Consider the following 26,624-nt stretch of genomic DNA (forward strand, 5'->3'; position numbering starts at 1 on the left):
AGACTGCACAACTAAAGGCTTTTTCAGAGACCTGGCAGAGTACAGTAGATATTTGTCTGTTCGCGTTCACCATGATGTCAATCATTTCTATGTCTGCTGTAAGTAAACATTGCAGGAATGCTGCAAAAACAGTGGCATGGGTGAAATATATTCAGAGCACAATCACACTTACTCTAATGAGTCCATCAGATATTAATTATATGAAATTCTTAGACCATCAACAACACTATGATGATGTGGAGCAATACATTTAAACTGTCTGAAAATGATAGTTCATAACTTCTCTCTGTATTTGAAATGAATGAAATGGGGGCAAAGAATTGATTGGATCCTGACTTGGTTCTACTGAAATCATTGGAACAACTTAGACAAGGCTTACCTTTAGTCCCATTTATTTCAGTGGCAACTAAAGTGCAACTACTTTAAGCATATAGGTTTGCAATTATTTTTGAATTCTCTTTGCACTTACTGTTTCCCTAGGTAATATTATGAGAGATATGGAAATGAAAAACCAAACAGAGGTTGCAGAATTTATTCTTCTTGGATTTGGAGATCTCCGGGATCTGCAGATTCCCCTCTTCCTGTTCTTCCTTTTAATCTACATTGTGACCATGGCTGGAAACATTCTCATCATTGTACTGGTTGTAGCTGATCGACGTCTTCACACCCCCATGTATTTCTTCTTAGGGAACTTGTCATGCCTAGAGGTTTGCTATAGTTCAACCATCCTGCCCAGGATGCTGGCCAGTTTCCTTTCTGGCAATAAAATCATTCCTTTTAAGGGTTGCATCATACAATATTTCTTCTTTGGTGGCTTGGCTGGCACTGAATGCTATCTTCTCTCTGCAATGTCTTATGACCGTTACTTAGCAATATGCAAACCCTTGCAATATGCAGCACTTATGAAAAGCACGGTCTGTCGACACCTGGCTTGTGGATCTTGGTTCAATGGCTTTCTTGCCAGTGCCATAGTAACATTGTTTATGTCACAATTAACTTTCTGTGGCCCCAATATACTCAACCATTTCTTCTGTGACTCTTATACAATTCTAAAACTCTCCTGCAGTAATGCACAAGTTATTTTTACACTAATATTCCTTCTGTGTTCTGCGTTCACTCTTCCTCCTTTTCTTCTAACATTGACTTCTTATATCTGCATCATTTCTAAAATTGTGAGAATTTCATCTGTTGCAGGAAGACAAAAGACCTTCTCAACTTGTTCTTCTCACCTCACTGTTGTGACCATTTTTTATGGGACACTCATAATTGTGTACATGTTGCCAGAAACCAATGACCTGGTAGACTTGAACAAAGTCTTTTCTTTGGGTTACACTATTCTTACACCTTTGGTGAACCCTCTCATCTACAGTCTGAGGAACCGAGAGGTCAAGGAGTCAATGAGAAGGGTTCTTCATAAGTGTTGGGTACAGCATGGGTTGAATAGAAACTGATTAAAAAACAAACATTGGATATTCTGTCCATTCTTTTTGTAATGTTTTGTATGGATATGTTTAAAATAAATTTATGGTTCAAAATTAACTACCACCAGGAGTTCAGTGAGCGGTCTTTGGGAAACTAAATCTTAGTGCCCTCCCCGCTTTAAGATTTGAAACTGGGTTTTGGAACTCTTTTCAGAGAGGGACAAAAGAGGGATGAGAAAATAGTTTTGCTAATTCCAACTAATGATTCCAGGTAGGGCTACACACACACCCCAGCCAGACCTCACTGGGACTCAGTTCCAGCACCTCTCATGTGGGCACCATTGCCATTCTAAGAGAACAAAGGAGGTGTTCATGGTGAGTTCCGGCACCTCTTTTTCTAGAAAAATAGCACTGATTCCAAAAATATGAGGTGATTTGATCCTCTATCCCTGTTAGCCCCCAAATCCCCTTGCCTTCAGTTATCATAACAGACAGAATTTCTGATTTTGAGGAGACTTCTAAGAAACTGGTGCAAGGCAGGCAGGTGTAAATTAAGTCAGCATAAAGTTACAGATCCAAACCCAATAGGGCTGTTGCTGCTGCTCTGCTTGACAGAGGGAAAACAATTATTTAAGATTGTTTGCCAGGTAATGTGAATGAGCCAAATGGGCCTAAGATCCAGCCCAAATCCCCATTCTCTGGTCTCTCCCCCACCCCCACCCTTTGGAGGATTTACACCAGCATTGGCTCAGCCAGCTAAGTCCGAATGAGCAAGCAGAGTACCTGTGGCTGAGCCAGGGTTGGGAACTTAACCCTAGTTGAACCCCACTGAACCAGGAATCAGTTGGCTGATCCAGAGATCTGCTATCTCCTCAGCTGCTCATCCTGGCAGACCTCACCATAGGATTCCCCCCATAGAAACTCACTTCAGTTAAGTGTTTATATGACTTTTGAAGGTGAAGCTGTTTAAAAATGAAAAATGATTACTGTCAATTTAGCAAGTACTCTGTAGCACTACTTGCTGTGGAAGGCAGAAACTAAGCCATGGGTGATGATTTTGCTGCCATCCAGTGGTCAATCATGAGATAGTTGCCTATTGAATTGTACCAAAAATCAGGGTTACTTTGCATTGTTTTCTCATCAGTTCAGCAACAGATTGTGTGGATTAGAAACTTTATTTGCATTAGCCACTAGCCATTGCAATAAGATAAAATATACTGGGGATAGAGCTAAATAGTTATCTATAAAAAATACATTCTTGAGGTTTACATCAATACAAATGGCAGAAGTGATTGTGTGAGATGGTAAATTACTTGTGTGTCTGTCCTCACATACCACTGCTGGTGGGAGAAACAAGACAGCAATAGATATTTGCTTATTGAAAGTTGGAGTTTTAAAATTCAAATTGAAAAATTCTGTATTTTGGTATAATCAAACTTCTGGATAAGCTCTGTGGAAGCAAACATGAATATTCAAGAAATAGGTCATTTGGAGATTCCAGTTAGGAGACCAACGAAGTGGATTTGGATCAGACTTTGAATCAAAAGAGACTTAGACTAGTCTCATCACGAGCACACACAAAATTGCAATGAACAAGAATTCTTCATTCCTTCTGTTTATTATGCATATGGTACACAATTTTTGTTCACCTGGTGCAATATGAAGAAATTAATCAGCAAATTCTTATTAGTACTTAAAACAGAAAAAATATACTTAACAGAAAAATACTTCAACAAGATAATATCTACTTTCCTTCCCATGACAACTGAGTGAAAAGTATTTAATTTCATAAAGCAAAATATTACTTTTTAATTTTAAAGTCCATTTTTAAAACCTACTCTCTGTATGCTTTTAAAAACATCAGAAAAGTTTTTATATGTTGTAAATGTCTTTTTGTAATTCATGTTCCCTGTATCCTTGATGACCTGTTGTCATCAATTCTGCTGCAAAACTTTTATTTTTAATAATATGTTTTCTACAAAGAAAAGGTTAGGTTTAAGAAAAGTGGAAAAAAAGAATACTCTTTATAATACAAAGAAGAATGTGTTTTAAACCGTGAAGTAGCTGAGAAGGAAAAGGCAACATGCATGACAAAATACAATAGCCGTTGGGGGGGGGGGACATTTCTTTAGAAAATATTGTTTTCTAGTGGAGACTTTAGAAGCATGCTGCAAAGAATCATGCAGTGCTGAGTAGCTCCCACTTAGAAAAGAGGCAGAAGGAAAATGTTGACCAGAACCTCCAAACTCAAAATTGGAATGAAAAGCTGTTAAGGAACCTGCATGCTTTTCATCGCCTGCAGGATTCTTCCTTTGTTATTCCTCACGTTTGCTTTTGCTGCTTCTAGGAGGTTTTTGACCTCCTGCTCCTTGTAAGAAACTTTGAGGGTGGAATATTGTTCTCTCCATTCAGCTACTTTATCTTTAAAAGAAAAAGGATGTACATAAGCAAGTGCCTTGCTATTCACTTGGAAACACTTTGTATAACACTTAACCACACATGTTCTTCAAAGCACCTATTACTTAAACAGATGGGGCAGGAACATGTCCAGCTTATATTATATAGGCTGAGCTATTGACTGTGGAGCTAGTGAGAACTCCAAAGTTAATCCCAGCTATCTTAAAAACAAAACAAAAAAAATTTGTAAAACTTCAGTAGAACTTGAACATGCAATCTGCCCCCTCGGTTTTATAGGAACATAAGATTCCTGCTGCATCAGACCAATAGGCCTATCTAGTCCAGCATCTTCCTCCCAGGGCGACCAATTATAATAATTATTGGGTGAGCCAATTTCACAAGGTAGCAATTTGGCCAGAGTTGCCAGATTTATCTTCCAGGGATCAGTAAGGTCCAAAGAGATCATTAGTCCACACTAAACAATGAAATTTGTTTTTAATTGTCTGTAATGATCTTTCTAATGCCGTAACCTGCCCTGGGACCTTATAGTGAAGGTCAGACGATAAATAAATTATCAAAAACAATAATAAATGCATGCCCCTTTCTAAGCAATCCCCAAACACAATATACCTTTGCAGTTCACTGTATTGAAGAGGGGGAAATGCATGACAGTTGGAGAATCATGTCCTTGGAAAACGTAGCAGTCATAGGGACTGTCTTTACTCTTGTCCAACTCTGAGACATCAATATCAGGAAAAGGAAGATGATTTTCCTTGCAGTACAGGACTGCTTCTTTGACAGTCTATGAAGAGAAGAAAATGCAGGAAAGGAATGAGGACATTGTTGTCTGAGCAGGACACCCCACTGGCCCAGGAGAAAAAATGTTAGGAGTGTAAAATTTGAACACATGGTGCTGCCCCAATACTTCTGTCACTGGGCTCCATTGAAAATGGCTTCTCCATGTGAACCAGAAAGTGACCTCTCCAAACAATGGAACGACTCTTCTTATCTTTGCAGCTGCAATCTCGTGGGGGATGTGCATGCCAGTAGGCAGTTGGATGCATATGTGTGCTCCATCTATTTCCCTCCCACAACCTCAGATGCTGGCAACCCATGCTACACCACTGGGACACCATGGATGATTTGGCTCTGCAGAGAGATATCACCTCTACACAGAAAAGACTTCTGATCTTTCCACTTAAAAAGAAGTAGGTATAGCAACCTTGATCAATGCAGGGGCCCAGATGCCTGGCCACAACGCCACCCACCAGAAAAGGTGAGCGGACATACCAGCAATATCCAGGCACAGCAGTTGTCTGTTGTCTAGACTAAAGCACCCTTACTCAAATTCTGGTGACCCATCAGAGGCCCAGTAGCCTTGAGTCACCTGTGTCGCTTATTACACTTTGTTTTTTCTTTCCATGCCCGGAACACCACTATACCTGCTGAAGTAGGTATAGCAACCTTCATCAATGCCCAGATGCCTGGCCGCAACGCCACCCACCAGAAAAGGTGAGCGGACATACCAGCAATATCCAGGCCAGCCAACTAACAGTGACTTAAAGCAGGGACAAAGGCAGCATTTCAGATTTCTGTTTGCAAATCCACCCCTTTTGCATGTTGTTTTTTGTCTGGCAAGAATGCTTCCTTAAACTCTGACAATGCTTCTGGCTTGACTAGATGGAGGCTGGAGAAGGATTGTGTGTGTGTTTGTGTGTGTGTTTGTGTGTGTGTATGCATGTATGGGGGGGCCCTACCATGCAAAGACAAAACTAATGTTTCTCATTCCACTTTTGCTACTGAATCTGCTCACTTGCCTTTTGGCAAGTGTAGTGTAGTGGTTGTAAAGCATGTGGCCCCTGAAATGTTTTCTAGAAGGGTATTTATCCCCTGAGCTGGAAAAAAAAAGGTCACCACCTCATTTAAATTGAAGAAGGGAGGAAGAAAAATGGAGCGGCGTGGATGGGAGAAAGAGAGGTTAGGGATTGTTTGAGTAAATCAGGAATTATTATCCAGCTGAGATATAATGTGCAGTAATCACTTTTTTTGCATAGCGTGTTCTCCTTCATGGAGAGCACGTGTTGCGGTGGGGGCTGCCAGGACACTCCAAAGTTGGAGGGCGGGCTAATTGATTGTTGGCCACTGATGCGATTGGGGCTTCCCTTGTTGTTGGGAAGAAGTTAATGTTGCCATTTATTGATTGACAGCCAGAAATAGTAAAACTCCTTGCACGAGGCTAGGGCTTCCTCTTTTCGCCCGTGCAGTGGATTGCCCGTCCCCCCTCCCTAGAATTAGGGTTGTTCGCTTTGACCTTGCTATGCCTGTCATGGGGTCGTCTGCTTTGGAGCGGGGGCCTGGTAGGAATTTTGTCCATCTGGCTGATTGGCTGGGGCCATTTGGTTTTTGCCTACTGCGTAGCAAATCGTCACAACTTGTAAGGTTCGCGGTTAGGCATTGGTTTATGGTTTGGTTGGTTGAGGGGCATGGATTGGCTGTGCCTGCCCCTCTAATGCTGCTGCTGCAAGGGATTCCGTTAAAGGAATTGGGGACTAACTATTGCTTGTCCACTCTGTCAAGGGGGCTCGGGCCATAGCAATGAGCTCCTGGTTGCATTTGGGGAGGGCTGAGGGCAGGTTCCCTGCTCCGACGCTACCCCCAAGTGTATTACCCCATTCTGACTTTCACATCGTGCGGAATGTCAGTCTGTCCCCCATGGTGGGGGCAGATAGTCACAACCAATGCCTACACAACCACTCACAAATTTGTATTTTAATAAAGTTGTGGCCAAAATTATGCCAAAAATCTTAAACAAAAATTTCTGTGTGATGTGTGAGTTATTGGGGTGGACCTGGGGACCTCGACACGCAACTTATCACCAATCCTGAGCCCAGTTAGCTTTGCTGCCAGCACTGATACGGTAATTAAGAAATGAAATCTCATCATGACCCAACACAACAAACCTACCTCAAAAGGATTTCCACTGCTGAAGTCAAAGGAAAGAATGAGTTTCACTTCCCGTTCAGGACGGAGGACAAGCGGATAAGCAGAATTCATGGCTATACCAGCATCGGCCAAACGAAGTTCTTCCTTGCCTGTGAGATTCTTGTCATTAAGGCTGGCTAAGGGGAGAGAGTAGGGTATTACCATGATAATTTGTTTTCAGGAGTTGTTTCATATGCATGCATTCCCTGCCATCTGGAGAGGTGTCAGGGCAAACTAGAGGCAATGTGTGAAAGCCTCTTGCACAGATTCTGGCCAAGGCTATACAACCTCGCCCTCCTCCAATGACCTGGCCAGCCCTATTTCCATTTTGTAGTGGCTATTTATTTATTTTTGGCTGCTAAGCAGACAGGCTAATGCTTGCTGGGTTCCCCCCCCCCCCACTCCATTTCTTTCTATTCTGTCCTCCAAGAAATTCAAAGGGTGTTTCTGGTTCTTCCCCTCCAAATGTATTTTTTAAGTTGCTTTGAGACATATTTGTAGAAAGTGATGAACAAAGAAATACTAACATCACCATCATTACAATAATTAATGGTGTGTGTGGTTATCCTTACAGTATTTGAAAGTATAGTTGGAGATGGTCCCCCATTTCCATTTGAAGAGGCAATAAACAGTTTTTGACAGTATTCTCAATGTATCCCATATACCTGCAAAATAAATACTAGATTAGAAATGAACACAATGTCTGAGAATTATTATTATTATTATTATTATTATTATTATTATTATTATTATTACTACTACTACTACTACTACTAAAGGTAAAGGTAAAGGTACCCCTGCCCGTACGGGCCAGTCTTGACAGACTCTGGGGTTGTGCGCCCATCTCACTCAAGAGGCCAGGGGCCAGCGCTGTCCGGAGACACTTCCGGGTCACGTGGCCAGCGTGACATTGCTGCTCTGGTGAGCCAGAGCCACACACGGAAATGCCGTTTACCTTCCCGCTGGTAAGCGGTCCCTATTTATCTACTTGCACCCGGAGGTGCTTTCGAACTGCTAGGTTGGCAGGCGCTGGGACCGAGCAGCGGGAGCGCACCCCACCGCAGGGATTCGAACCGCCGACCTTTCGATTGGCAAGTCCTAGGCGCTGAGGCTTTAACCCACAGCGCCACCTGCGTCCCACTACTACTACTACTACTACTTTTAAAACACATTCAAGGAATTTGTAATTTACCCCCTTAGAGAATTTAAATTCCCATAAGCCCTTCACAAACTACAGTGCTCAGAATTCTTTTGAAAAAAGTGTTTCAAATGTGCTTTAAAGGCATAGCATATAGGCAACCTATATGGTTGCTGCTTCACACAGCATGTGGTACAGCTCATCCCTGTTACATTATCCCAGTGGTATAGAAGGCTACCAGTTGTATAGAAGGTGGTAACTGAAGCTTAGCTACATATTAAATGCATATCAGTGTCCTAGGGATGGGTCCTTGCTTCCTTCTCCAGCCTTATTGCTTAGGACTACACACACACCGGTCATCATGTAACTTCCTCTGAACTCTGCCAGAAGGGGTAGGGATCTCAGTGTATTGTCAGCTACATTCCTTCACTGACAGAAAATGAAAATGCAGGCATAGAGAGAGAACAGGTAAGAGTAGAAGGCAGAGGAGAGGGAGAAGAAGCAGGGAGCAGCCATGACTTAATCCCTGGACACAGGAAAAACGAAAGAGAGAGCCAGAGTGAAAGAATGCAACGTATAGGCTCAGACAGTGAGACAGACATAAAAATACAGGGATTGCCATCTCCAAAATCTTGTAGGATCACGAGACTGGCCGAGAAGCGCGAAAAGGACAGGAAGTGAAGGTGGGGGTTTTCCTGTTGGGGGGAGGGGGCGGAGCTCAGTTCCAGCAGCTGTGCTATCTGAGGATGACGGAGACTAGCGGAGCTCCAACAAGGGCTTTTTAAATCGCCTAATAAATCTGAATAATTAACTGTAGGAGGTTGTGGGACTGCTGATCCCTGTGGTAAGTGTATCATGTAGCCCAGCTTTATGGGTGAAAAATGGGAAGGGTGACACCTAGTCCTATTATGAAGCCAATCTGATGTATAATAGGTAAAGGTAAAGGAACCCCTGACCATTATGTTCAGTCGTGACCGACTCTGGGGTAGCGGCACTCATCTCGCTTTATTGGCCGAGGGAGCCGGCGTACAGCTTCTGGGTGAACCAGAGCAGCACACGGAAACGCTGTTTACCTTCCCGCTGGAGCAGTACCTATTTATCTACTTGCACTTTGATGTGCTTTCGAACTGCTAGGTTGGCAAGAGCAGGGACCGAGCAACGGGAGCTCACCCCGTCACAGGGATTTGAACCGCTGACCTTCTGATTGGCAAGTCCTAGGCTCTGTGGTTTAACCCACAGCGCCACCCGCATCCCATGGTGTATAATACATACTGATAAATGTGTGATCATTCAATGATATTTTGATTATTTTTATTGTACATGGCGTTAATAATTTAATGAGCTGGTGGTTTATAAAGGCCCTTATAAATAAATATTAATAAAATTAGAAGTGAATGGATATAAAACCATCTGTATACCTTATAATCTCATTTTCATATCTGCAGATTCTCATCACAAATCTTTGTGATATACAAATAATTTGCAAAATGTTGAAAATGATGTATAAAATGTGTGAATTACTTACTTCTCTTTGTTTCTTCATGATGCGTGAATGGAGATGCCCTAGCTGTCAAAAGCAAAGCATCATAGTATTGAGACTAAAGGATAAAATGCAATAAAACAGGTGCACTATAAGACATCTAAACTGTAAGATGGTTATAATATGCTTCTTGTAAATGGAGCAGAAACTGATTAGGGTTCCAGTCCTTCACATTTATGTAGGATCAAACTCCATTGAACACAGTGGGGCTTATTTTTGAATAAAAATGTGCATATCTAAGATTGCTCTATAAGAGAGTTCTTTGGAAGTTTTTAAATTCATAGCCACACTTACCTGCAAATTCTTGAGTAAACATGTCAGCCAGGGTCAAAAACTGTGCTACTCTTCCAGGCTTGTCTAGAGTGTTGTGTTTGTCCTTCAATAAACTGAGGAAGTTGTAGGTGTTGCTGCCTACTTGATCTATCGAAGAACGTAAGATGAGACTGGAATAAGGAAAAAGAATATCCATCTGGTCTAACCAGATTAAAATTAAGTTTCACAAAACTAAAACCTTTGTAACACTTGTATTTCACATTTTTGAGATTTCAGCCTCATTCTCCAATTATATTTGGAGGAATTTCAGTATAGGAAGGATTGCACTGCCACCTGAAGTGAAGGCACAAGACAACCTGAATAAAATATTGAGGGGGCCCAAGTAAACCCCACCCCACATAATTGATCAAATGAATGGCAATTGATTTGAATGGCAATGTTCATCAAATTTGGGGAGGGTGGCCCCCTCAAATATTTTATTGAGGGGTGAAGCCCCCTTGGTCCCTAGGAATTGGCTCCAATGTATAGTACAAATAGGTCTCAACTTTATCGATTAACCTATAGAGGAGGGGTAGGGAGTCAGCAGCCTTCCAAATATTGTTGGAATCTTACTCCTATGATCCCTGGCCAGTCTGCCTGAGGCTTTGAGGAGCTAGGGTCCAACAACATCTGGAGGACCATAGTTTCACCACTTTGGTAATACAGTGATCAAACGTACTAAAGACTCAGCTACCTGCAGGCAACTCCTCCCTCTGTGTTCTCACATGGGCAATGTCACCCAGCAATGGGCCTGATGTGTGTTTTCTATTGGCAACTTACCATGAAGATGAACGGAGGGGACTCCTCTAAATCCCCGCCTCACACGCACATACATAGATGACAGCACTTGGCAGAACAATGGTCCCAGGTCCCAAGAGCACCTGTCAACACATACCCTCTTGAGCTGGGTGGCAAGGTTGGCTGCTCAAGAACCCCCTACCTAATGGGTGCCTACAGCAAACCTTGCAGGGAAGCATTTTCTTTGCCTGCATGGTTTGAAATTAAATTACACAGGCCGAGGAAAATGCTTCACCTGACACTGTGGCATTGCCAAGTGATTGTCAGGTGGTTGCCCCTGCCCACCTGCCAAAGTGTCCCTTGAGTGTCGAAGGAGATCTGAATCTAGCTGGTTGGTAAGATTCAATTCTCCATCATTGATTTAAGTCATGGGTACAATTTGCTGCCATAATCATAGTCCTAATCACACACACTATACACTTTGAAGGGGTTCCTGGGAGCATGAAGATCTGTGTAGGAAAAATAGACACCAGTCATTCCTCAGCTTCCTCTTACCTTTAAGAAGTTCCATAATGTTTGTGATGTTTTCGTCCTGATGTTCATGTGTCGTCCCTTCCATGGCATGAATCAGGAGCTTTATTGCATGTGAAGCAGCCTGACAATATATACAGTGACAACTGGAAGCTTCAAAAAGAGCCCAAAAATGCAAGCAACAAGAAAGGAATAAAGCTTAAAAATAGGGAATCAGTGGTTGGATTATTCCAAAAGTTAGGATGCAACATATTGTAGGGAATGTGACAGTGCTGATAAAAATGGGCAGGGCAGGACAGGCTTCAAAATACAGAGAGAATAACATGCTAAATGAGATATGCCTGGTTTATTGGATCATCCCTGAAATCCCCCCCACACACACACACACACACATGCTGGCTCTAGTCAAGAAGCCCAGCTCCTAGATGTCCCATCCTTATGTCACTGCTGGAATAAACGTATTGCCTATAAGATAGGTGAGCCATGACATCATTGGCAGATTTCTCCCTTGGGAAGGAAACGTAGCAATAAAAAATACCTCAATTCCAAAAGTTCTGCAAATGCACCTTAAATCCATTTCTTTGTGCAACCTTTTCTAACTACCCTCCTCTAAACCTTTGATAGCTATGGGAAATGCAGAACTTGTCAGGGTTTCTATATTATTGGATAACCCTTGCTGAAACACAGCCATAAGTCAAATGCAAACTTGCTTTTGCATAATACTTCAGGAGACAGCGATACTTATCTTCCAGCCCAACAAATCTTTCCTGATAACAGAATGTTTTCCTAACTTAAATAGTGGCTAAGGCTGCTTCCACACAGGCTGACCTTCCTACCTTTGACCCTTTCTTCTGAAACTACTTTCCATTTTGTGTAGAACAAACATGTGCATATAGGTTTGCAAAGTTCCTGAATAAAGAAGGCATCAACAGATGTATCCTTTTGAGACCGACTGATGGCAAAAAAATTCAAGCAATGTCAAGGACTTACCTGAAGCTTGTTCTCCCAGGTGCTTGATATAATCTGAAAATATGAGAAGTACATTATATTTCCATAGCTATAGGAATATTCTATTAGATGGGGAATCTGTGTTCCTCCAGATCTTAATTGGGCTGCATTTTCCATTATCCATAATCATTGGCTATGCTAGCTGGGGCCCACAGGATTCCCATCCCTGTGGCAGAGAGAAGAACTGTGGTCAGGGTGAAGTGGCCCAGAGGAGCAGGGGACCATGGAACCAACCACTCCCCTCAAAAAAAATGTTGCTGTGTACTAGTACAAGTCGTCAAGTGTTGGCAAATTAAGTGAGGGCAGTCTGGCCACAGTAGCATGTTAGTGTTGTAAGGACATAGAAGGCCAGAGGATTTTCTTCAGAGCTCCACATAAGCTACGCAACTACTTCCAAGTGTGCACACATGGGCTGTGCCTTTGGAATCCATACCAGGAAGGAACTTTCCCTAGCTGGGTCCAATAGGCTAAACATACAAAACCTTCTATTTCCTTGACATCTTCTTTGCGATCTGCAAATGAACTTCCCCATAAGCCTGAAAGAGAAGGAAGGAAATAGAAATGACATTTTCTAGGAAATTTGCAGGACAGCACTATGTTTAATGGCATACATTAATCATAATTGTATGCCACTAAACCGAGCAGAGGGAACATGCTTGGTTCAGTGCGGGAAGGTGGGGAATCACTGAGCATGTGAACTAGTCTGATGTTTGGATACTGCATGAATCTGTCGTGTTGCTGCCTCTTCCCCCTGTCAAGTCAGCAGTACCTCTCAAGTAAGAAATGCTTTTTTCATTCTTCAGTATTCTCAGCACACCATTCTCAAATGTGCTGCCCAACAGCATCATGTCAACAAATGCACCAGGGTGAAAGAATCCAGCATCATGGGGTGTGAATTCAAACCAGATACCTTAAAAAAAAAAAAAAGAAAATCAGTGTCAGAAAGTGTGGGAAATAATTGCTTACACACATAAACTTCTTTTGCTGTATCAGCTTCTGTATTTGTCATGTTTCTTTTTGACGTCTTACAAACTATTGTTTATAGAATTTTCTATTTAGTTAATTGGCTGGCTATGTCCTGTCTCCATTCTGTCTTAAGCATATGCGGCACTGGGGTGCAAAGATCCACCTGGTACACCCCCTCCCAGCTTGCCCAGTCCCAGGCGTGCAGGAGGGTAGAGCCAGCCGGCCACCTCAGTGTCTCACTGGCTCGGTCACCCCCAAACTCATGGCGCAGAGCTGTCCGCAGCAGAAGAGCCCACCGCAGTACTCCGACTGATGGGCAGGCTCTTCCCAGACTCAACTCTCGGGCCCTGGACTCTCGGCCTGGAGCCTCTGAGAGCCTGGCACCCGGGTGCCCCACACCCTAGCACCTATGGGTAAGACGGCCCTGCTTGGAGGCATCTGTTCAGCCTCTGTGAGAACAGGATGATGTTCCAGGTAGTCCTTTGGTCTGTTGCAGAAGGACTCATCTAATGTTCTTATGTTAGTTCAGCCCACTGTCTGTCAATTGCATTGATCCAAGGGCAGTCTCCAATAACAGTTGCACATGCTCCTTGGATAGGTTTAGCACACATAGAGATTATTGTTGGAAGAGTATAACAGTTGGGTTATAGGCTATGTTAATCAAGCTCCAAGGAGACCCAATGGACAGTGGTTTCAAGCACAGAGAAGACCCACAAACATATGGATAAGATCCAAGCCCTTTTAAGTTGTATTGATTTCAAAAGCATCACGAGAAATGGCCATATATAGTTGCTGATTTGTTTTGTTTCTTACCTGGATGGGTTTTACTGGTGTCATCTAATTTATTTGAATCCACTGCTGCATAGATGGGGTAAGGAACTGCCCCATTAAAAGAGACCATCCTTTCCTTGGACAAATGGCCATAATCTAGCTGTAGAGAAAGGGAATCATTAGTGAGGGAGAATATCGCCCCAATACAAATAACAGCTTCAGAGAAGGGATTTTTCCCAGTTCCAAGCAAGGAAGGCAAGTGTTAAGTTCCTCCTCTGTACCTGCTGCAATTTTGGTAAGTTATAAGCCCTGCCAGCTGATGCTATTTGCATTTAACAATAAACAAATAACATCTTGAAAGCAAATACATTTTTTATCTCATGTGTAGCTTGACATGCTCAGTTGGTGAGAGCAGGATTATAGCCTGAGATAAGTTGCTATTCCTACTGAGTATGTCACATTTACAACAGCAAAACTGATCACTTGGATGCTTCTGCTATGTACCAAGATGAACCAAAAGGCTTTGGACTACCGTAGTTTTTATACTGTATTTTATGCTGCTTCTATGTTGTATTACAATTAAGTGTTTTAAATTTGTTGTTAGCCACCTTGAGCCCGTTTTTTTCAACCGGTAAGGGTGGGGTATAAATAATAACAAATTATTATTATTATTACAGTACAAATATACGTTGCTTGCCATTTTTGGTGGAATGATGGAAAATCTCTACAAGGCTTCCTGTAGGCAGTGCCTTGCTGATAAGCTGCTCTATAAACTGCATCTGGATCTTCCTGCAGCCTCTAAATCAGTTTACTATGTGATCTGGAAGTGGTTGTGTTGCAATTGTGGTTTCTTGATGGGGAAGAAGGAACATGGGATGTACAAAAAGAGTTGGATTGTGGCATAGGTGTGTATGTTTTTTAAAAAGCATATACAATGCTTTTCAAGTCTCCCCCGCCCCCAGGGAAAAAAAACAATTCTGTGCAACCACAAAGTATCTGTGCAAAGGAGGTAGTATACTTGCCTCATGCAACATTGCATAGAGAATGACACTGCCCCAGAAATCGGTTAAGGAGTATGTCTTCTCTTTACTTGGTTCTATAAGGGCATCCAGGGATTTGCTGGGATCCCATGATTGATTTACAAGATTGTCACACATCTTTGCTTCCAAAATAGGAAGCTTTCCCAGCCATTCCTCATGTTCATAGATGAATGACATACACCTTGGAGAAAAGGCAAAGCATCGTGAACAAAGCTTTGAAGAAAGACTTTTCCTGGAGGAACATTGCCAATCACTGTAGATAATGCTGAGATGGATACAGCAAAGGCCTGAATCAATATAATACAATTTAGCATGTTCCTGCGTTGGACAGAGCTTTCTTTATCAAATCCTTTAGCCATTAGAGACAACCTAGGTTCCTACTTCTTCAAATGGTTATACCAGTCATCACTGAATATAGTTTATGTCCACTTACCAGGTAGAACCTGATACTCCACAGAGATACATCACAGCACCCAACAAATCCTCTTTCTGAAGTTCTCCCAGAACCCCTTGAAGTGCAATCATGGCCCGCAACCCTCCACCAGATCCTAACAGGGCAACATTAGGAACAGAATTCTAGGGAAACGGGGAAAGACAAATAACTGTCATATTTTGAAATATGTAATCACAAATACTTTTTACAACGTAACAACAAGCGGTGAAGCTAGAAACAGATGGTGCATGGTAGCAGAAGACATGGTACTATATTGATGCTTTCCTAACCTGCTGTTTAACAGGAGGTAGAGTGGGAGGGGCAAGCTGGCTGCAAGATCCACCCCTCTCTAGCCACCTGTAAGCAAAAGCAATTTGATCAACAGGGAGTCAGGAGACTGCTGCCATCCCAACCTGCTATCTGCTACTGGTAAAGTTAAGTTCTGCAGGGAACAGTATATTCTCTTCCTTCATGAAATATTGATTGATTTTGTAGCTGTTGGAAGAACAATGGGAAATCAATTGCTGTTAGTTATTGCAATTTAAGCTTCCGTAACTCAACTTTACTGTATCCATAATTTCCTCTCTGAATTCTGCTTCCCGCCATCTTCTCTCCCAGCCTCCCATGTTTTAGCCACCCACCCACTCACTTTGCCTTTTGTCTATTCATTTTTTCAAGCACCTTTGCCTTAGTCATTTGCCTGCTTTGTCCATTTAGAGCACCTGAGCAGCTCAGCCAATGACAGGCTACCCCCTTTCCCAAAAATATCAGTACATCACTGCCAGAGATTGTGTCGCTATTACCCAAAGTGCGAGCACCGCCGCATCCCTTAAGCATATTGCAATATAAACCATGAAACTTTACCATGGCGGTGTTGACCCCAAGCTTCAGAAAAGAATTGTGGACTTTGATTTTTCTTCTGCCAACAGCTGTTTTTTCTTCATCAGATACATCTCTGGAAATCCGGATCACATCACTAGTTTAAGAATAAAAGTCAACCGTTTCAAAGTTGCTCATTCAAGTGGGAGTCTCTACCCCAGTCATCTGTGGAGCACATACAGACAACCCGCCATTTTGTGCTTCAAGTTTCATAGAAACATAAAGTCCACTCACCCCTTCCAGGTGACATGAAGGTTGTGGCCCCTGCCAACCCTGTCTCCATCCTCATTTCCACAACTTGGTCTCTGGCTGCAGCGGCTGTCGGGAGGTGCTACAGCCTCTCCCCCCAGCCACAAAATTCAAATTTGCTTGTCTGCAATTTTGGACCAATCATGGGTTGGCTTGAGAGTGTGGCCATAGAGGGTTACACTCATGGAGTCTTCACTCAGGTCCACTCCCCAGGGATAAAAACCTTTGCCCAGGACTGCAGTCGGCATCAAAGTCGGAGAAATAGTCACACTACCAGTGAATTTGTTGGTCCTGCCCAACTTCTAGCCCCCTACAGCACCACCACTGTGGGGGAGAAAGTCACTGCTTTGGTGCTGATATCAGGGTGTGTGGGGGTTTTTTGGGGGGGAGCATGGGTGGGATAGCACAGTGCGAGTGATGCCACCACCACCCAAATGAGGGTAGAGTAGGGTAGATGGGAGCTGGACTTGGCTCACATTCAAAAGTGGCACCACCATCTGCTTCTGAAAGCATTTGAGGACCTGAATGGTGGTGTGGCTAGGTCAGCCTGGGGAGGGACCTCTATGACCTTTTGGGCAGTGCACAGCCTGACTGGCTGTTGACAGGCATGCACCCCCATCCTTCATGATTACTTCTGAGTGGGCTTACCTGGCACGATCTCCACTACTACCAGATAAGCCAGCAAGTGTGTGAGGGAAAGATTGCAGGTGCATCAGCACTGCTGTTGCAGGGGTGGTGGTAACTGGTAGCAAGTACTGAGAAGGCTGCTGAACATTGGTGGGGAAGCTGAGAGCAATCTTCCCAGGGGCCCTGCAAAATCTGGAGCTGGGCGTGTTTAAAAGCACGCTCCTTGGACACCAGCAAGAGCATATTTCGAGCTACTTTCTAAGACAACTGTATATTTTTCATGTCCCCCAGTATTTACAAGAGTGTCAGGCAAAGTTAGTGGACCCTTCTGCTACATCTCATGCTAGAGAACAGTTCTGAAGTTAGGAAACATTTCTGCAGTCCTACAGGGTTTCCCCTTTGTTTTTCACAAAGGCTGCCCTCAGTTTCTTCACACAACCATTGGTTTTGCAAGAACAGTTCTGGTAATCGTTAGTTAGCAAACAACATCTGGATAAATATTACCTTTGGTTTGACCCAGGCATACATAACCTGTGACCTTTCGAGCTGAGTGAAGTTCAATAGACATGCTTGACAGTTCAGAAAGGCTATATTGGCTGCCTGTGTGGGGCTGCAGAAAGGGGATTTAAGCACTCAGAAGTCCACATTACTTGAGGAAGCACCATAGCTCAGTAACAGAGCATCTGCATCTCCTGCATATGTAGCATCTCCTGAAAGGGCTGGGAAAGAGAACCCTCTCTAAAAAGTCTGGAGAATCACAAGTTGGTCAGTGCAGATTAAATGTGGAGGCTCCTCAGCTGTCGAAATCTTGGGTGGGGGGGCTTGCAAATTATCTCCTAATGCATTTTTGTTTTACCAAGCAACAATTTTAATAAAACAATTTCAGTATCAAATTAGTATTATTTTGATCTGTTGTCATGGGGACCCCTAAATGCTCTGCCTATCTGGCACTGCACTAAGCTAGATGGACAAATGGTTTGACTCAGTAGGAGGCAACTTGCTATGTTCCTATCACTGACTGGTGAGCAGTGTTTTGCTTGATGGGACCCACATTGTATTAGCCATGCACCATCCACTGTTACACAGTTTCCCACTTCAAATGTTAGTGCATGCATAATGAAAGCAGGAGGCTCCAACCCAAATAGATGCAGGTCCACTGCAGAGCCAGAAAAAAATCCCCACATACACAAACCATGCAGCTGAATGCGCAGAGGGAGTAGTCTCTGACCGATGGCATGCATGAGTAGAGCCAGTTCAGAGGAGCATTCATGCCATCTGATCGTGCCCCTGACATCCTGTGGGCTCCCCAGTATCAGCACCCATCCTCAGTGGGATCACCAGGAGTGGTGGAAGCCAAGCAGAAGTGCTACGAGCTGCAAGGGAGGGAGGCTATGATCCACCCAGCTTTCTCTGCTTCCCAAGCAGACCTTTTCTTGCAGCTCTTCACTGCAAGGTAAACTGCAACCGGTGGGCCCAAACCAGACAATATGTCAACACTGGCTGACCTTCAGCACCTCCTATGAATTTGAACTGTTTTGCCTTACCTTTGTTTAAGAGACAAGCTTTCTCCATTAATAGCTTCGTTTTCCTTTAATAAAGGAAGAAACAGAAAGAAAATGTGAGTCTATAATGTTTCAAAATCGGGGTGTGGGACATCAGGTCCTGAGGCCTCAATGTGGCTCCCCAGGCCTCTCCCTTGACCCCAAGCTACACCCCACTCCTTAGCCACCCTTGGTCTTCAGACACACCCCTCACTGCCCTCCTTCAGGTGGTTATTGCCTTACTGGGCTGTGTCATTAACTCTGATAAGGCCTCTCGCTTGCCTGGAGGACGGAGAGGGTTTGTGTGCAGAAACGAGCCACTGTACAAAGGCACAAATTGAAATATGTTGATATTTTGTCTCTGGCCCTACCTACCACTGTCTTGTGGCCCCCAGAAAGTTACCTCAGAAGAAATGTGGCTTCAGGTCCCGTTCCCCCCCCCCCCATATACATAGTTTCACCAGTCCTTCTTGTGCATTGAAGGTGCCATGTTGATTTCTTCAGGATTGACATCCTGCTAATGAATTTGCTGTTGTAATAAAGGATTGGTTGTTGCTTTTCTCTCTCCTTTCTTGGTCCGCTACCCAGGTTTTGCTCACTTGCTTTGTATTTCATTGTTTCACATAAAATATGATTTCATGTTTTTTGAGGTCTCTAACAATTCACCTGATTTGGAAAACAAGAGGGAGACGAGAATGTTCCATAATGGATAGATTTCTTACCATTTCTGTTCCTGCTTTGTATATTGGGTAACCCACAGATTTCAGTGTTTTCTGTGACAAAGAAACAATTTCACAAAGTCTTCAGCATTTGTCTTACAGGATGTTTTCAGATGACCAATTTATTGAACATTCATACTCATTTGTTTTCATGGAAGTTAGACCATGGATTTGCACTGACTTGTTTCCTCATTAATTTAGAGGAGTCTGCACGACATCTTCCTCCTCCCATTGTTGTCCCATACCTTTCCCCCTTTAACTGCAGACATTTTTGCTCCATGGAAACTTCCAAAATGGCTAGGTAATGCACACTTATCATTAGGACAGGGGTGGTGGTGGTGGTGGGTTTGCCCTGATTTTCTTTTGGCAGCTCTTACTTCCCTTTCTTTTACCTTAGTCAGTCATCATGTAAATTTCGAGCAAGGGGCTGCTTCAGAAGGCTTTTGCTCTGATCTTCTGATTTACGCTAAACTAATCAAGAGTTGAAATGACTATTGCACACAAATTATTGTTTATATAAAAGGAAAATGGAAGATAGAGAAGGGGATTCAACTCAGCTGCTTTTTAGCCATTGCCAAAGCTTGGAAAGTGAAAAGGGAGGTAAATGCAACCACTAAAGAACTGTTAATTTAAAGCTTCTCTCCTCCTCCCGCCTAAAAAAAAGTGAACTAATTTGTGCACAACTGGGATTGAGTTGAGTATGTGAATGGGTCCTTCTTTCATATATTAGCAAGCTGAAAAATTGTTGCAAGAAAACATGGGGACTAGAAGCAGGAGGACGGGTGTATGGGTTAGCTGGTAGTTGGCGATAAAAATATGATGGAAATAAACTGTTAAAATGTCTCTTGCTGGTGACCCATCTTCCACTTCTACTCAAATGGCTGAGAAGCAGCTGGTCACAAGAAGTGGGAGGGAGGGAAAAGGACATGAGGCTGGAAATGGGGAAGGGTATGTTTCTGGAAAAAGGAGCAGCAGTAGTCACCCACCCATATCACCCCAGCCCTAAAACCTTTGGGATGATTGTGTAGAAATAAAATGATGTTGCAGCTACGAAAGCAACCACATTTCTCAGCCCCAGTATTTTATTAGGAGAATCTTGCAAAAATGTACACTTTAGTCAAAACAGCAGACAAAAATGTGCTTATTAGAATAAATTCACACTTAAATGCTGAAGCATTTTCACGAGGTGTTTTTTTTTAAAAAAAATCATCATAAATTGCTGTGGAAATGTGGTGAACTAAATTTAATGTTGGGGAAACTGGAAACTGAAAGAACTTAATTTGACAAAGAGCGTGAGAAAAGACCTCTTGTATCAAGTCAATCTTTCTTCCCACAGTTGTCATCCAGGTGTGTCTTGGAAGCTCACAAGCAAAGCGTGAAGGTGATGACCATGGGATTAGCTCTCTGCCTTAACAACCTTACAGATTGGTGGTGGGATATAATAACAAACACACAAGCATGCAGGATGAATTTGTGTGTGAGTCTAACAGCACACTTGCAATCTCTGTGGTGGTGGCTGCTCTCTTATTATAAGAGAATTTTTAAAAACCCTCCCATTGCATATCATTGTGTATAATCCTCTATTTGCCTGAATCTATTCACGAGGAAAGACAGCAATTAGAAAGAGCTGTACTTACATTTCTGTCCTTTGAGAGTTGCATGGACCACGGTGTTTACCTGGGGTTCAGTGCAATGATTCTCCACTTGGCCTGGATAGGTGTTGTGGAACAAGGAAGATAAGTGATTGCACAGAGGACCTGAGTCATTTCATGTCTCCAGTGGCAGTAGTTTCTTTACATATAAGGTAAGAAGTTTTGCAATAGTTTCTGAAGAGTGACGAGCTATGTGCGTATTCATGCATCTCTTCCATCAGCACTTATTTACAAGGGGCAGCCCCCTTTTTTCCCTGGTACCTGTCTTTTCAGGTAACTGCAGTTTCTTATTTGTCCTTTTTTATCTCTGGGAATTAGTTGGGGATTATAGAGTTTGACCTTGAAGTTATATCTTTAAGGTGTGTGTATATCAGGGTTGCATCTTGTTCTTTGTGCATTGCATGTATACATATAAACTAGCAGCCATTTCTACCCAGAGGCCCATCAGAATGACGCTACAGCATGCTATTCTAGTGTTGATGTCATGTTATCCCAATGGCTGGGGGGGGGGGGAGAGTATGACAGCCGCAAATGGGCAACTGCCAGGAGAAAACACCACCGCTACCAACAGTAAACTCTCCATCTTTTAAAAAAATATTACTCTCCACTCTCTTGGCTCCCTCAGCCTAAAAGCGGAGATGAGCACCACACCCCATAGTTGAATTCAACTGGATTTAACCATCCAGGGGTCCTTTACATTTTTTACCTTTACTCTCCCCTCCAATCAATTAAAGGTACTCAGTGTTTGCATCCTGAGAATTGCATTGTAAATTAGGTAGAGGACTTGTTTCAACATTTTTACAGTATATGTGTGCATTATCTAAAAGAAATAAATCATTTTTCTTTCAAACGATTGATTTTCTTTCATTCAGAATGAAAAAGTTAACTGAAGTATTAATAAACAAAAACGCATACGGACAATGAGTTAACTATAAAACTCTGTGCAAATTTATTTGAAAAGTAAATCACAGCTATTTCAATAGGACTTACTTCCTAGTAAGTATACACAGTGTTGTGAGTTGGGGGGGGGAGGTGGGGAGGCTGTATGCCTGAGTACCTTCAAATTCCTGGACCCAACAAAGATTCAATTGCTGGAATTGGTAATGGCCCCTAAGTATGGTTTGTTAAGGTAACAAAGGAAGTGACTCTGTGCCATAGGCCAAATGGATATACCCTCTCCCTCAATTCTCTGGTAGTTAGAAAGACAAAACGCCAGAGTTGAGGTGTGAGAGCTAGAAGCTATAAATTAGAAGCAGCCTGGGCAGCTGAGAGATGGAGCCATGTCTGATTTCTGCTGGAATCCAAAGCTATGGCTATGGGAAAAGCAAGAACTTTTTGGGGTGCTAATGCTGGCAGCCCCTCCATCATAGGCTCAGGTTGTATATATGTATATATTATATCCTATATCATATCCTATATCATATACCATATATCATAAAAACACCACAGTCTTCACTGTTCCTCATTACAAAAGGAAGCACTGATCCTGGGTAAGTTCCTGCAACCCCTGGAATCTCGTATTGCTCAGAGATAGGGGTAGTGTGTAACAATAGGATTGTAACACGGTTGCTGTAATCAGATGGCTATTTTTCCATCTATATCATATTGAGGACACATTGGAGGGTGCATCTAACTGGACAACAGCTGATAAAGATAAGTGGGTTTCCTTATCCGAAAGCAGGGCAAGGGAAAGTGGGATGAAATATCTACTATCAACTGTGCAGTGGGAATGATTCCAGGAGAGGGGATGTCAAATGAAAACCACCTCAGGACCTGTTCCACCTGCCCCCACCCCTGTTCTACCCTGGATTCTGGGTAGATTCTGGATTCCATGGGAGAATGAAAGGCCTGGTAGGAGGGGGTAGTATTTGGAGAAAGCCCTAGCTTTCTCATAGTCTATTTCTGTAGGAAGGATCCTGATAACTTTTAAATGTGTTAATATTGTTTACTGCTTGGTTTGTTTTAAAAATGAAGTTTTAGGTTACTTTGTTCACTGGCTTGGAAGTATCTGTATCCTGAACAGAAGGTCATATATTAAATTGCAACAAAGTAATAATGGACAATATAATATTATATTTGTAAGGGGGTCAAGCAAAGTGAATGCGAAGGAAGCAATCTGCAATTATGTCAAAGGCAAGCGTAGTATGGATCTTGATGGGGGGAAATGGAATTGGAGGGGAGTGAATATGAAAGAAAATAATGTTTATTGTGAAAAAAATCTACCTGGCATTTTATCTATAACAATCAGGAGGCAACATCTGATACATCAGGCAAAGAAGCAACAACATACAAGTTCAGTAGTAAACCATCACATTTTTATAGGCACACAATCTGAGCACTTTCCATCCTTCCTACTGAAAACTTTGCCACAAAAGGTACAGTATTAGAGGGGCTCAGGATTTAGTGCCTGGAGGCAATAAGCCATGAAAGAGTGGTGCTTTCCTGCTACAATCTTGACTTCAAGAGTGAGTGTATGTATGTATGTATGTACATGCAGAATTGCAACTCCTTTACTTTTAGTGCAATAGTTCACATGTTAGTTACTTCATATGTAGTATCCTGCACTAACCACAACAGTGGTGTACTTGACGGTGTATAGGATGTGGTTCATTGCATTACTGTCAGTGACGCCACAGCCTGGCCACTTCCACATTCTTGAAACAATCAACAATAACATCCGTACACCTGACTGCTTCTGTTGAAATTCATTGCTAATGTGCAGTAAATTGAATTGAACCTACAATTATGCAAACAACAGTACCATTGTTTGGGCTTTCTGGTGTCCAATGGTAGCCAGGTAAGTGATTTATTTGCCTGTGTTATCTCCAAAAGTATGAAAAGTTACTGTAGCCTGACTCACGTAATGCACCAGGGTAGAAACTTCTCTTACTTTTGTAGATGACGGAGGCACAGGCAAATAAACTACTTATCTGTCTACCACAGGGCATGAGAAAGCCTGAACAATGGGACTGTTTCTGTCACTTCTTATTAATTAGCATTCAAAATGGTAGATTATCTGTTGTCTATTGTGCGTTTGATTTTGTTGTACCTGTGTAGCTCACACCCATGTGAAATATGTTGCTACTGACAATTCAAAATGTTTGTGCTTATTCCCATAGGATGCAACAAAAATCCTTACCAAAAGAATGCTAGGGATGAGGATGAGGAATTCTCTCTAGTACAGCACATTTGGGGGTTGGGGACTACAATTAAGCTGAATGCTGTCAGCTATAATATTTGATACAACCCAGATGCGGTCTACTGCACTTAGATTCCTCAAATTCTTCTCATAGGTACAAGTTTGCTGAAGACTTTTCCAAAAATGACCTTAAACTCTCTGTTCTTCAGGCTGTAGATATAGGGATTGAACATGGGAGTCAGGATAGTGTAGAAAATAGAGAAGACTTTGTACAGATCCTTCAGTGTGTCAGTCTTTGGTAATATGTACACTGTGATAAGGGTACCATAGAAAATGGTAACCACAATAAGATGAGAGGAGCAGGTAGAGAAAGCTTTCTTCTTGCCACTGTTTGAAGGGATTTTCAAAACGGTGCTGATGATGCAAACATAAGAAGTGATGGTCAGTATCTTTGGTGCAATGGTGCATGCTGATCCCAAGACTGACACCAGCATTTCTGCCTGTCGGGTTTCGCTACAGGAGAGCATTAACAATGGCTCATAATCACAAAAGTAATAGTCAATTACTTTGGGGGCACAAAAATTAAACTGAGATGCATGGAATGCTGTAAACGTAGCAAGCACAGCTCTACGTATCCAAGGAGCATAGGATAAGAGAATGCATAACCTACTCTTCATGATGGTTACATAATGCAGTGGTTTACATATTGCTGTATACCTGTCATAAGACATCACTGATAAGAGAAAACACTCAGCACAAGCACAGGAACCAAAGAAGAAGGACTGCAGAAAACACCCGCTAAAAGAAATCCCATGATAGCCACTAATCAAGCTAGCCAAAAGCCTAAGGAGGATTGTTGAGGTGTAGCAGGTCTCTAAAACAGACAAGTTCCCCAGGAAAAAGTCCATGGGCTTGTGAAGATGGTGATTGGCTAGGACTGCTGCAGCTATAAGGAGGTTTCCAGCAACTGTCACCAGGTAGATAGCTAAAAATGCAACAAAGAGAAGAATCTGCCATTCAGGAAGAGAACTGAAGTCCAGGAGGATAAATTCTGTCACTGCCGTTTGATTATACTTTTGTCTTTTTGTCATGAGTTATTCTATCTAGAGACAATATATTTTCTAAAACAGAAATGACAAATGTAAACATGATGTGAGTGTCATCTGCTAATCCATATATTTAATACTATATACAGTGGTACCTCAGGTTAAGTACTTAATTCGTTTTGGAGGTCCGTTCTTAACCTGAAACTGTTCTTAACCTGAGGTACCACTTTAGCTAATGGGGCCTCCTGTTGCCGCCGCACCACTGGAGCACAATTTCTGTTCTCGTCCTGAAGCAAAGTTCTTAACCCGAGGTACTTCTGGGTTAGCAGAGTCTGTAACCTGAAGCGTCTGTAACCTGAGCGTATGTAACCTGAGGTACCACTGTATATATATCTACCCACAGTGTTTAGATAAATAACATTGTGTAACAATTCTCTCTGATGAAGTTATGAGAGCTGAACTGAGCCATTATTATAAATATTTTGCTTCTCTATGTTGGGTCAAAATAATGATAATAATATAAGATACCAGATAGACCGATAAAAATGGCCGTGTTGTTGAACATAATCAAAATGTATGTGAGCAGAAGTGGGGAACATAAACAGAAATTGGCAACATCACTCTGAACACATTACGTGCTTTTGTAGTTCGTTTATTTCTAGCTTTTATGCCTGATGACACCAGAAGGTCAACACTCTATATAACCTTCATTCAATTTTATTGAAAAGCCAACTTAGCAATACCCTCTATATTATTTCTTTATTCGCTCTTCTTATACCAGTGAAATTGGCTTAATTCCTACAACCTTAACACACACAAAGAAATATGCACACAGGGGGTGTGGAGAGACAGATTTATCTTTCACTGTTTCCTATTATTAGGGCTGTTGTGCCATATGAAGAAGTTTACAAAATGAGGACAGACCACAAATTAGTCAATGGTTGCTATTTTTTTTAAAAAAGGAAAGTGTCTATGAGGAAATGCATATGGAGACAGAGACAGAGATTTGTCAAATATGAACATACCTGATAGCATTTGCTTATGTAAATGCGTGCATGTAAGGCAGTGGAGATAAACCTTTTTTCGCAAGAGCTATGCATCAAATCCGAAGTGCACACTACAAATATAGTTCCTAGTGCTTGGCAGAAAGTTTTGACCATCGGAGTTGCAACATAAGATTTGTACAGTTTTGATGTATTTACAAACTCTGACTCCTGAAAAATGAAATGAAAGTTTGACAGATTAAACTTCTTGGTATCATCTCTGACTGTTGGTATCTTTCCAAGACTTTACCTCCCATTGCTTCCACAAATCAGTGGGAGTTCGTTCAGGTATGCTGTATAGGGATTTCAGACCAAGTGGCATATTACACAGTAGAAATATGCTATAATGTGTAAACAACAAAGTGAGGCTTAGATAAACATCAGGAAACATCAGCTGCTGCTGCTGCCACAAGTTTTATGAGACTAGTTCAAGCACAAAACCAAATAAAAAA

General features: G+C 42.3%; 3 protein-coding genes across 3 annotated transcripts; 1 reads left to right on the plus strand and 2 right to left on the minus strand.

Annotated features, from left to right (window-relative positions):
- Positions 1 to 488: 488 nt before the first annotated feature.
- Positions 489 to 1,451, plus strand: LOC310829610 (olfactory receptor 5B21-like; the record flags this gene model as incomplete). The annotated part of the gene is made up of 1 exon (XM_083708317.1): positions 489 to 1,451. The coding sequence occupies one exon, from the start codon at positions 489 to 491 to the stop codon at positions 1,449 to 1,451; it is 963 nt and encodes a 320-aa protein (XP_083564443.1).
- A 1,575-nt stretch (positions 1,452 to 3,026) lies between these two features.
- LOC310830556 (cytosolic phospholipase A2 gamma-like) lies at positions 3,027 to 19,561 on the minus strand (the record flags this gene model as incomplete). Its single annotated transcript, XM_083710337.1, has 17 exons — positions 3,027 to 3,842; positions 4,449 to 4,620; positions 6,783 to 6,937; positions 7,373 to 7,465; positions 9,464 to 9,505; positions 9,773 to 9,898; positions 11,084 to 11,212; positions 12,050 to 12,082; positions 12,550 to 12,603; positions 12,837 to 12,977; positions 13,847 to 13,960; positions 14,823 to 15,025; positions 15,278 to 15,420; positions 16,142 to 16,253; positions 18,577 to 18,620; positions 19,296 to 19,346; positions 19,538 to 19,561. The coding sequence occupies 17 exons, from the start codon at positions 19,559 to 19,561 to the stop codon at positions 3,691 to 3,693; spliced, it is 1,788 nt and encodes a 595-aa protein (XP_083566463.1). The 3' UTR covers positions 3,027 to 3,690.
- Positions 19,562 to 24,220: 4,659 nt separating this feature from the next.
- On the minus strand, positions 24,221 to 25,174 carry LOC310830557 (olfactory receptor 2AP1-like; the record flags this gene model as incomplete). The annotated part of the gene is made up of 1 exon (XM_083710338.1): positions 24,221 to 25,174. One exon carries the CDS (start codon positions 25,172 to 25,174, stop codon positions 24,221 to 24,223), a length of 954 nt encoding a protein of 317 aa, XP_083566464.1.
- Between the last annotated feature and the right edge of the window lie 1,450 nt (positions 25,175 to 26,624).

The sequence above is a fragment of the Podarcis gaigeae genome (genome assembly GCF_964106915.1).
Source record: "Podarcis gaigeae genome assembly, chromosome: 13".
Lineage (NCBI taxonomy): Eukaryota > Metazoa > Chordata > Lepidosauria > Squamata > Lacertidae > Podarcis > Podarcis gaigeae.